The sequence below is a fragment of the Rhopalosiphum maidis genome, chromosome 2 (genome assembly GCF_003676215.2).
Source record: "Rhopalosiphum maidis isolate BTI-1 chromosome 2, ASM367621v3, whole genome shotgun sequence".
Classification (NCBI taxonomy): domain Eukaryota; kingdom Metazoa; phylum Arthropoda; class Insecta; order Hemiptera; family Aphididae; genus Rhopalosiphum; species Rhopalosiphum maidis.
This window is the reverse complement of record NC_040878.1, coordinates 42,260,400-42,272,860: the sequence shown is the minus strand read 5'-3', so window position 1 is coordinate 42,272,860 and position 12,461 is coordinate 42,260,400. Positions and strand designations below refer to the sequence as shown.

At 22.2% G+C, this 12,461-nt stretch overlaps 1 protein-coding gene across 2 annotated transcripts; it reads right to left on the bottom strand.

Annotated features, from left to right (window-relative positions):
- Window positions 1-210: 210 nt before the first annotated feature.
- On the bottom strand, window positions 211-10,406 carry LOC113551492 (inactive pancreatic lipase-related protein 1-like). 2 transcript variants are annotated; one of them, XM_026953760.1, is made up of 11 exons: window positions 10,233-10,406; window positions 8,090-8,455; window positions 7,420-7,555; window positions 7,166-7,328; window positions 6,957-7,060; window positions 6,235-6,506; window positions 6,055-6,168; window positions 4,726-4,843; window positions 4,491-4,639; window positions 4,161-4,250; window positions 211-423 (listed from the first exon to the last, which is right to left on the bottom strand). In XM_026953760.1, the coding sequence occupies exons 1-10, from the start codon at window positions 10,294-10,296 to the stop codon at window positions 4,195-4,197; spliced, it is 1,542 nt and encodes a 513-aa protein (XP_026809561.1). In that variant the 5' UTR covers window positions 10,297-10,406; the 3' UTR covers window positions 211-423; window positions 4,161-4,194. The 2 variants fall into 2 exon arrangements, with proteins under 2 accessions (XP_026809561.1, XP_026809560.1); XM_026953759.1 differs by having other exon boundaries at window positions 212-421; window positions 4,168-4,250; window positions 10,233-10,402.
- Between the last annotated feature and the right edge of the window lie 2,055 nt (window positions 10,407-12,461).

The following is a 12,461-nucleotide window of genomic DNA, read 5'->3' as shown; positions in this document are numbered from 1 at the left end:
TTAATTAAGTCAAAAATATCTTAAAATAATAAATAATACAATTTTTTAAATAAATTAGAAATGAAATGAAGGTACATGCAGTAAGATATCATATAAAAACAATGAAAATATATTTAATTTAAGTGTTTATATGAATATAATAACAAATATAATATAATATCATATCGTAACTTGTTGTTTAAGCGTTCATAAGCATAATATTATTAGTTTTTAACAACAAACGTAATTTATACTAATCATTTTATAAATTTATTTTTGTATCCTGGAATATATTTTGCTCTCTTATAAATATTTTGTAGACTTCCCAGGTCATATACTTGTAAATTGTTTTTATACTGCGTTGAACATTGTGTACAATACTGAGTGATTTGAATAAAATAACGCTATAGCTCCGGCTATGATTCTATGTACAGAATTACAGCTATAACATAATATAAATATATTTGTTAGTCATTAACGGTTCGTTAATAATTTGAATTTTATTTATAATTATACAATAATTTTAAACTTTTATTTTTGTTTTTTTTTATTAGTTTAAATTGTTGTAAAATAAACCCAGAAAATAGTATAAATAAAACCGAGGAAAGTTATAAAATAGATTTTGAGTAAATCTATATAATCAGACAGTAAATCAGTATAATAAGTATATTAAATTTGAATTCAATAATAAATGATTGCTTATAAAAATAAATTCTGAGTGAATAAGGTAATTAGCCTCTATTTCCAAGGATATTTTATAATTTATTATAATAAATAAATATCCAATTCCGGTAAAGATGAAAAATTTAGATTGCTATAAAAGAAAGTAGAATTATATATTTTTTAAATTTTTTAAATGCGATTCTGTAAGATTATTTTATAAAAGTATTGTAATACATTTTAAAGCTTAAGCTCTTAAAATTAAAAATTGTATTCATTTTTAAAAAAAAAAAGTTTTGCAAATTTTCGTAATTTTTTTGAATATTTTAACTTTCACCGCTTTTATTTATTGGTAATCAATTTCTGGAGCAGTAAAATAACTTTGAAAAAATATTAGGGCTAGTTTTATTATACTTGATAGTTTATACGCACGATGATATTTTCAAATGAAATTTTTTTGGCAAAACATAATTCAATCTTTTTACTTATAAATATATCTTAATCTTAAAATATAGACTAACAGACCGTATTCATTCAAAATCGTTTTTTGTATGCAATGATTTATCGTTGAATTCAAATTTAACACATTCATTACAGTGACTTACTCTTCAATGACGAGGTTCATTCAACACCTATTATACAGTAGAGTGATTGCATACTTCTTTTTTTTTCTTGCAATATTTTGAATTTTCACTACTAACCTACTATAAATTCAATATTGTACCAAAAGCCAACACTAATGTTGTAATTTTTTTTTTCAGTAATAATCATTTTATTAGGAGTGAGTTACGTATTCATAAGTTTCATTATATTTCTATTTATAGTTATTTTAATTATTTTTTTTTTAATGTTTATGTTTATATATATATATATATATATATAATGCCTATAGGTTTCATAATTATGTTCTATTTTATTAAATATTTTGTTTCATATCTGAAAACACTTAGAGTTAAATCATAGCAATACAAAGAACTTATAAATATAATATAATATTAACGTTTCAACGTCGAAGGTTTATTTAATATAATGAACTTTATTGATTTTTTGCCAAATAAGTGAATTAGACGTGTATTAAAAATATATTTTCTTGTTGAGAGATACCGCCTTTTTGATGTTTAGAAAACAGATTCCTTTGATTTTTTTTTTAAAGTTTAAGCTTAGCTACTTTCTCGTTTGTTTCAATAACGCATTTGTTTAAAACAAAAACTTTCCCCTTTATAATTTTCATTTATTTTATACCTTTTATCAATAGGAATCATTCAAAAGTTAATTGTTATAAATCATAATTACATGTTTTATAAATTAAATGATGTACATATTAAATTAATAATAATAATTCTAATACTACATTAAACTGCGTATTCAATAATATGACAGACACAAAAACTAGTTACAAAAGCTCAACTGTGTTATTTTAAAATATAGGTATACACTAAATAAAAATAAAAATTCTAAATCAATCCTTCTAATACCTACTATTTATATATTATAAATTATTATCACCAAAATAGATACTAAATTTCTAATATGCGCATTCTTCACAAGTTAATTGTACATTTTACTTTAGACAAATTATCTCGTTAGAAATTCATTCAATTATTTGTTTTAAAATGTTTTATTTTTATTTAGCTATTCTTAGCTTGAATGGTAAATAAATCAATATGTACATCGTATGTAACTATATAATTTAATATTTTTTTGTTTTAAAACTCGCCATTTGAACCTTATCTTAAAATGATATGGCTTTTAAGTTGTAACCATAGTTACGAAACCTTTATTTATTATATTACTACGAAAGAAAATATTATTTGATAAAGTGTTATATTAGGTGCTATTATTAATCCATTCGCTCCACCCAATTTTTAAATCAAAACTGACAATGTATACACAACATACTACGTATATAAATCCACAGTAAGACAATAAGTCCTATTCATGAAATTCAAATTATCAGTTTTCAAGGTCAAATTAGTATATTATTTTTATCATTTTCTCTACAATTAAGACTCCTAATATCTTAACTTATCAAACAATTCTTATGCTGATTTCAAATTTCGAATATAAAAAAAAAAAAAAAAAATGAATTAACAAGAAAAAATAGCATTGGTTATATAGAGTGTCCCGTAAGGATTTACCCATTGCAATATCTCTTGAAATGAAAATTTTTAATTTTTTTTTTAGTTTAGTTCACCGGTCGTGCGAGCACAAGGGCCACATGTTTGATACAATGATATCACTATCGTATTAAATAATTCGCAGTTATTTTTGTAACTAAAAAAAAAATATTAAAAATCAAAAGATTAATGAAATTAAAATGTCGAAACGTTAATATTTTGAGAAAAATGAACTCTACAAAATGTCTATCTTCATTTTTTTTTTAATAATTAAATAAAAAAATATATTTCTTAGCTTTTTTATCAAAACATTAAAATAAATTAAAACATGAAATATTTATAGTTCTTGTCCCTGTGAATCTTATTAAAAAACCAGAATTATGATATCTCCATTATTTCAGAAGATATCGCAATAGGTAAATCCTCTAAGGACACCATGTATATTACTTATTGAATGACCTTTGAAATGGCCTTAAAAAGCTCTTCATCAATATAAAAACAAAAAAATCATAAATTTATATTTTGTACAAAATTTACTTATTGTATATATATATATCGATTGTAATTATTAAAAAAAGCTAATAGCTAAGCTATTATCGAATAGTCTCCTCAACCAAGCATAATTATCAATAAATATCATTATAAATGTTATCGATACTTTTATTGATTGTAATAATTATATTATGTATAGGCTTGAAAAATGTATAGTTAAAATTTCATTATACAAGTATATTAATAATTTTATTATTTTTCCTACATTACATTTGAGCTTATTTATTAACAGTTATAAGACTTATTTTTATTACCTACCATATTAATTTTTCTACGATCGAACTAAATATGGTTGATTAGTGTTTAATGATTGAACTACATAATAATATTTTTTATGAGCAGCTATAAATTTAGGTTATTGTGAATTTTTTTTTTCTGAGTTTTTTCATTGTTATTTCAATATTTCTTTAAAAGTTTTGCGATATTTTAGAATTGATGTTAGAGTACAATGCTTTATTATCATTATTGCTTTTGAGGTAAACATTAGACATATGAATTATGGACCATACTTTATGATAACTAGAAAATATAAATACAACGTCATTTAAGTATCATATTGTTTACACTTATTATTATTCAATGAATATATCATAAATTTAATCACAACTAATTAACTAGGCATTTTATTAGATACCTCAGTTAAATTAGCCATAAAATATTTTAACTTATAAATATTTATTTTTATAGTTATGTAAATAATACGAGTATGTTTGTAAATATAGATATTGTAAAAAACGATTGAAAATGTGTATTTTTAGTTCATCGACAACTTTTTTAAATGCCTGTTTTTGGGTTCTTAAATTATCCAATCACTAAGTATAGTATGATTATTAATTCAAATTAAATTTTACTTATTTACCTATATTACATGATGTATTCCAAATTGTCATTTTAAATTTTTGAATGCCTTCCGCATTATCCGATCTGTTTCCAAATTGCTCTCTGTAAGTAAATAATCAATGCTATAGAACAAAAATTATAGACATAATGAATTATATTGTTTATGCATTAAATTAAAGTTTTGATCCACTAATTTTCGATACATAATGTACCAATATTTTTATCATTTTTTAAGAGTATTAAACTGAAAGAAATATAATAACACGTGAATTTTATTAAATCTCATTTAAATTACTCAGCTTAATTATCAAGATTAATGTGTTCAATAAAAATTATACTTACTACAATAAGGTTCAAAAAATGCAGTTCCTGCAATAAAAACTCCTCTACCTGGATACCGATCAGTATCTAAGCCTAATGGTACGCATTCATTAAATTGGCATTTGTCGATATTCATCAATAAAGGCTGAAGTTGACCGACGGTAGCAGCACTATTAAATACACAACGCATTATATAAGTTTTAAAAGTAATTAGGTCGTATGCGTATGTTAAGAAACATAAAAAAAATTAATGTACCTAGTAATAGCGGAAAATAATTTTATTTTCTGAGCCCAGAACGTACAATTGTCCTCTAATGATTCTATGAAATACAAAAACGATCTTCCATGTGAGCAAGCAACCCAAGTTCCTAGTACTGAATACCATAAAACCACATAATATTAATAAATAATCCAATTAAAATAACTAACAATTATTTCATAAATATTTTGATACACAAATATTTAAATTAAGAGATCAGTGATTATTTATTTTATATAATATGTTTAACTACCTATATTTAACTAAAAAATTAAAATGTTTATTCCAAAAATATACATATTTAATTTATTTATTGTATCATCATCAATCCACAATATAATTATAATATATAATTATTCATATAGAATAGCGAATGATTTAGTTCATTATGACTAGAGTCACATTTATTAATTTTAATATTTTTTTTATTGTCCTTTTAAAAATTAAATAATATAAATTTGATATTTTAATAAATACTAAATTGTATAATTGGATAATATATGAAATTTATTGAGGACAAAGTTAATAACTATGACTATAGGGAAATGTATACTGCTATTTAAGTTTTAATAATAATCATTAATTAATATTTTAATTCTCTTTGTACTATTTATACGTGTACTATTTTTTGGGTTTTTCATTTATCCACTGTTACTTTGAATTTAGCAATTATTACTTTAAATATTTTACCTTATATATCTTTTGCGTACTAAATACCACATCGATTTTAATTTCGCAGTAATTAATTTATATTAGATAAAATTATATTTCCAAACTTCAGCAGTAAAATGTTGAATAAATTATATTTTTTAATTATCTTAGTTGCGTATGTTTCAAACATGATTATTGAATTATGCAATTGGGTTTCTTTATTGTCATATTTTATTTAGTATTTAATTAAATATCTTATATGACTAGGATATTTTATATTAGACTTTAATTTACATAAATAGTTACACATAATATTTACTTATTATTCTAAAATGGGGATTCACGTGTCAGTTTTATTATGAAATAATTTATGAAATTCAACCATTAACCAAACACTTTTCACCAATTCATACAAAAGAAACTTTTTTACACACTATTTTATATTTTACTATCATTTAATAGATGATATTATTATCTTCTGAAATAAATATATATGTATATATATTTTTATTAAATGCCATACTATCACTATCGTATTTAATAAAAAAAATTATCGTATTATGTTTTTAAATGCGTTCATATTAGAATAATTGACAATTTTCCATGATATTTCATAATTATATAAATTTATTTATGTTAAATTGTTATGTCAATAACTAATAAAAATATTATTACCATCTGCAGGAACAGCAGCTAAATCCGCAATACTCGTTAATTTTACTTCATTTATTGGAGGTAGAGTACATCCAGGTTGTATGAAACCACCATTCATATAAATGTCCACGTGACCTATCGAATTTAAATGTATAGTTTAATAGATCAAGTTGCGATCACATATAAGACTCATATAATTACCTACGGGAGTGATAAGTCCAAAACCTAAAAATGGAACTGTGGGTCTACAGCTAGTATGTATAACATCAACAAAATGAGCATCTGATTTATCTAATCTTACTTCCTTCGGACAACCTTCAAATCCTGGTTGTGCTGGGTCAAATGCTGTTATTCGATTCACGCCATGAATACCTTTACCAAAATATGAGGATATATGAGCACCCAAACTATGGCCCATTACGTGGATTTTCAGTGGATCCAATTGATAACGATCAATGAGATATTTTCCAAACCTTATGGTAAAAACGGTCGATATTATATTTAAAGAATTTTAAAAAGTACAATTTTTGTATTTGTGTGTCATACTATATAACTATTTATATTATATGCTCATAAAATATAAACTTTTATATCATAATATTAATATTATTATTCATTTGTATGATTCATTAATAATATATTACTTCTAAAATTCACAAATTATTATTATTTTTTTTATTTATATTTAATCATAAAAACAGTCATAAAAAATATGAGAAGAAAAATTAACTAAATTTAGTTGTATATAATATAACTGAAAGTAAATGAATATTTAATTTTTTAATTATTTACTCTTATAATAATTTACCTACTTGTTTAATTGTATGTGTTGTTTTATAATTTAAAATATACTTTTATCTATAAGCAGTGATACATTTATACAATAATCTAATTTATCTTATAAATTTAATTTTTAATATTACCTTATTAATTCGGCCCCAACAATTCTTGTATTTGAAGCAACTTGTAAATAATTAAATTGCATTGAACCCTTTCCCCAATCGACTAAGAACACATTTGCATCACGCTAACAAAAAAATAAATAAATTGTCAATTAGAATTTATATAATTCTCATAATCTACAAACATCTAAAAATATTAAATATTATTGCTTATTTATTTTATATTATACTTGTTTTAAGTATGCATTTTTAAGAGCGGCCATCCATTGATTTTCTCCATCACTATTAAATCCATGTATTATAAAAACAGTAAATGGCCTCTCGGGATCGAAGTCTGATTCTTCTAGTAAAATATTTGGCCATAATTGTACAGTGTATCGATTACTTTGTTTTCTAAAATTAATGTATTGGTAGTTAACATTTGTATATACTATATATATAAACTTATTGATAAATTATAAAAAATATTAAAAACAAGTAGTACCTAGTAAACAAATAAATTTTTACTTCTACTTCTTCTGGTTTCATAGGTTGTGGAAAAGGTCTTAGATTTGAAGTCCAAGGATATTCCATTGGGAAACAACCAAGTTCATCAAAACATCTAGATTCGTTCCCAAAGCCTAATAAATTAATCTCATATTGTTAATCTGAATATTTAGAAATTTAATTAACATTATGATTTATGACATTTAATACAATTTATACTTTAATTTATAACAATATATCTTGATAAATATTTAAATTAAAATATAATCCAACGTTGGTAAATTATATAAAATATAGATTTTTTGAATTTTTACACATAATTTTTCATCAAAATGATATTATGAATTTTTATTATCTTGTGAAAAAATGAAAAATATATTTGGATTTGGTTATTATAATATTACATCTATTAGCATCATACGGCGCAAACTAATTTAGTCAATGTTTGTGTGCATAAAAGTCAATAGTATATTTTTTACCATATTTTATCACATTTCTACAAAAATTATCATGTTCCGTACTATATAAATTACTCGTATGAAACATTTCTCATTAAATTAAATACTTATTTGACCATTCTCAAAAGGGAAGATAATTAAGTTGATTAACATAATTTTCGTAACTAATTTAAAGCTATTATATCCTTAAAATACATTTGTTTGTTTTACCTAGACTGGGTGAAATACACTGCTGAAGTAATGCAGCTCTAAGGACGTTATCTGCATTCTTGGGTATCACACATTTAGCTTTTTTTATTATTTCTTCAATAGATTGTAATGGGATTTTTTTAAGTGTCTCTTTGGTCGTCGTAATAGTTTTGTTAACCACAGTGGCTCCATTTTGTAGTGATTCTTTTGTTATCGAAACAGTTTTGTTTACTACTTTGGTCCCACTTTGTCTAGCGCAATCACCAATCTTTTCGCATACATTTTTAACATTGTGCAATATCGATGTGGTAGAATCTTTAACGTCTGACACTGCATTTTTAACGACTCCTGTTATTTTATTTATAGGATCCGGTGATTGTCCATTACCTGTCAACAATTAAATAGGTATAAAATAAATAATATAGAAACAACTTAAAACTCAATATTATAATTTTTATATTTATAAGTAATCTTTCACAATACTGAAATTTATGTTATATGTATTGCTTTGGTAGTTGAATAAATTAATTTGAATTTGTTGTATATATTATAACGTTAAAATATTATGAAAGTAATTTAACAAATAAGTCATTTAATTTTATTATGTAGTAATTACTTATTATAAATAAATAAATGTATAAACTAAAATTATAATTTACAAGGTGGATTAAGTTTGTATCATTTGTGGCTAACCATATTTTATAACTGTAATTTGAAATAAATAACTTTATAACCTTATAATATGATATAGGAATATAAAAAAAAATGTAATGTTAATACCTTTTAATTAAATTTATAATATAAATCTTTAAAAAAGAAATTAAAAAAAAAGAAAATTAGGTAATTGATTTAATGTACAGCTATCATCATTAAGTATATGTCACAAGTCATTGTAATATGTGTTGAATTTGAAACACGGAAAATAAAATATAATTATTAGCGAAGATAGTCTGTCATATATTACAAAGTTTTATATTATAAAATGATATAATTATATATCGGTATTAAAATAATTTATTTTAATATTTCATCTATCAATTACTTTTTGTCAAAAACATTGCATTTTGAAATAGCACTGTGTGTATAAATTCTAATAATATGCATATAAATTACAATCAAAAAATAATTTTAAAATTTTAAACTTGCATATAGAAAAAAAAAAATTTCTAGAAAGTATCATTAATATTTTTTGAATAACTATAAACACAATTTTTAGTTTGTAATAATACGCTTTCAAGTTTTTTATTTAGTGAAATTTTATTGAAATTTATAAAAAAAAAAACTAAAAACAATTACTTATAAAAATTGCATTTATCTATAAATAGTTTAAAAAGAGTCAAAAAGATTTTAATATTAGGCTATGTATAAAAATACTAATATAAATATTTATGATTTATATTTTTATATCTATGATTGTTCGTAATTTAATTCAAATAAAATAAGAAAATTTATTTGGTGAAAAACTAAAATTTCCCTTAAAAATTTGCATTAAAAAAAAATTTTTTTATACTTTTTTTATTCTCTAAGATCTATATAAGTATACAATTTACTTAAGTATCATGTTTATGTTAAAAATTATTTTAAAATCTATTATACTTTATTTTCATTGCATTATTTGAATAATGTATTGTATTTATTTTTTGTTTTGATTTATTATAAGTATAGTAATAAGTAATAACTAGGTAATATACTGTAATAATTATAATACATTTTACATAACACAACATTAAAATCTATTCATAATTTTAAATTCAAGTTTTATTAATTTAATATTATATTAGACAAGTAAACATTATTATTAATATTAAAATATATATTAATTTCTTTTTAACTTCAGAATTGACAAAATGTGATATTCAATAATATTCTTTTTTAATAAAACTTAAGTATTTTAATTTTGAAAATATTATATTATTTAATATTTCTACAATACTCTGATCGCTGATGTATATATTGTGTGCGTATACAAAGTGTATTAATGTTTTTATAAACTCTTAGATTAAAAAATGAAATACCTATTACATATTATTCATATAAATTTTACGTTTAATATAGGTATTATTATATATTGCTAAAAAAAAAAAAAAAATAGATACCTATATTTATATTTAACTTATAATTTAAAAGACAATTTAAATATATATTTTTCCAATAAATTACTTACAATCATTTAATGTGCATAGGAATACCAAAATTCCTACAGTCAGCAACTGGAACTTAAACAACATAACGATATAAATATGACTCACACCTTCGTTGAAGAATGATTATTGATCGACTGAACGTAATGTGCGTGTGTTAAATGTTCATATGTACTATATGTACTAATCAAGTTTAGTATTAGTAAAAATACATAAGTATATAATGTTTTCCGGTGTCTGACCTTAAGTTCAAGATTATCAAGATGTACTCTTGGATGTAACCATCAATACACAATAGTACAATATATTCACAATGATTTAGCAATCAATAAATCATTACAATGAGTAATTTATAAAAATATTTTAATATGCAATAGGAACTTTGTCGACGTGTAGTACATAATAACAAAATGAATTATTCTTTTGTATATATTTATTTGTTGTTATTTTTTGCTAATGTTTATCAACTATAAAATGGCCAACGAGACGATCATATTCGTGTTATTTCATACTTTTTATTTACACAGAGATTAAAATTGTCACTTTGCCAAGTCAAATACTCAAACCTTACATTCATACACCGTTGAAAATATGAATCATGACACGTGTCTTTTATCTTGTTTAGCTCACATCATTCATTTTTCGATGTGATAAAATTGGTTTAATTTTATGAATCATTATTTAAATAAAAAAATCAAACAAGAAATATTAGCATTATAGAAGTGCTTTTAATGAATTTATCTCACTACCTATAACTAAAAATTTGAGTTGTTTAAAATGTATTTTTATAGTCAAACATAACATAAATAATTAGTATTAAAAAAAACACCAAAATAGGTGCGTATAGCTTTGCGAGTGTTGCTAAATTTGTTTAAAATATGTCATGCACTATGTATCCGAATTTAAATGTATAAGATAATTTTCAATTCATTTGGTCCATATAAAAACACACAACCAACTATTGTCACAACACGATTATTTTAATAATAACAATTTGGACTTGCGTGAAATTTCTTTTTTCTTAATTTTTTGTTTGTTTTTTTGACAATAAAAAAAGTACTGGACATTTTTAATTTTGACCTGTCTTAAGTACAAACTAGATCCAATTTTGTATCCAAAACCACCCACAAAGTGAAAATTAAAGTATTTTATCTACTTTTTTCAGAGTACATAGGAAAAATATGTATCATTATTAAATAAATTATTCATCGCTCCTATAAGAATCCAAAATAAAATTATTTGCAGAATTAACTTTTTAATTTTTACTTGTAACTATTTAAATGTTAAACGTAAGTATATTATTGTTACATTTCAAATTTTAATTTATATAATGAATTAAAAAATACAATAAATCATCTTTATTTTTAATAAAATGAATAACAATAGTATTGTTATATTGTGTGTCATATGCATAACAAAATAATATAGTCATAGATTTTAGAGTAAATTTATTGTTATATTAAATGTATAACATTATATTAACTAAAATTGAATATTTCAATTATTATAGTTTTATCTAATTTTTTAGTTAACCTACATAAAATTAAAAGAATGATTATAGTAATTATACTATCATTTAAATTTCATGATATCAATCGTTATAATATTAATTAAATTATTAAAGTGTATAGTATATAAGGCAGGTAATAGCTATCAAGTAGTTTATTTTGAGAATACTTAGATTTGGAATTCAAATTTTAAAGTTTTTCATGAGCTTAGGGTATTTTAAAAAATTACATCAACAATCGAAAAAAAATTGATTGAATATAGAAATACTGGTGTAGGCCGTTTGTGGAGAATCAACTTAAAATATGGTTTGCTTCGATGAACAATTATAAACGGTTTGGGCGAGTGTTTATACCACTAAAAATACTGTTTGGACGAATAAATATTAATTTAAAAAAGGTTTATAGATAAAATGATTTTTATACATTATATACCTTATAGTAATATACATTTTAATAATATTAAAATATCAAAAAAAAAAAATCACATGTGCATCAAAGTCCATGTCGCTCACGTTGGTAAAAAAAATTCCACTTGCCTAAATTGGCTAATTGTTTTTGATTAAAATGATTAAACTTATTATGTAATTGGTAGTTGATAAATTTAAATATCTATACTTAAGCTTAAGCATTATCTAAACTAAGCAAAACTCAGCCCTAGTTTTACGTATGTATTTAAATCAGATTTATTAAGAGTTAACATTAGCAAGGTAAAAACAAAATAATCCTGATGAAAACCAATTAAGT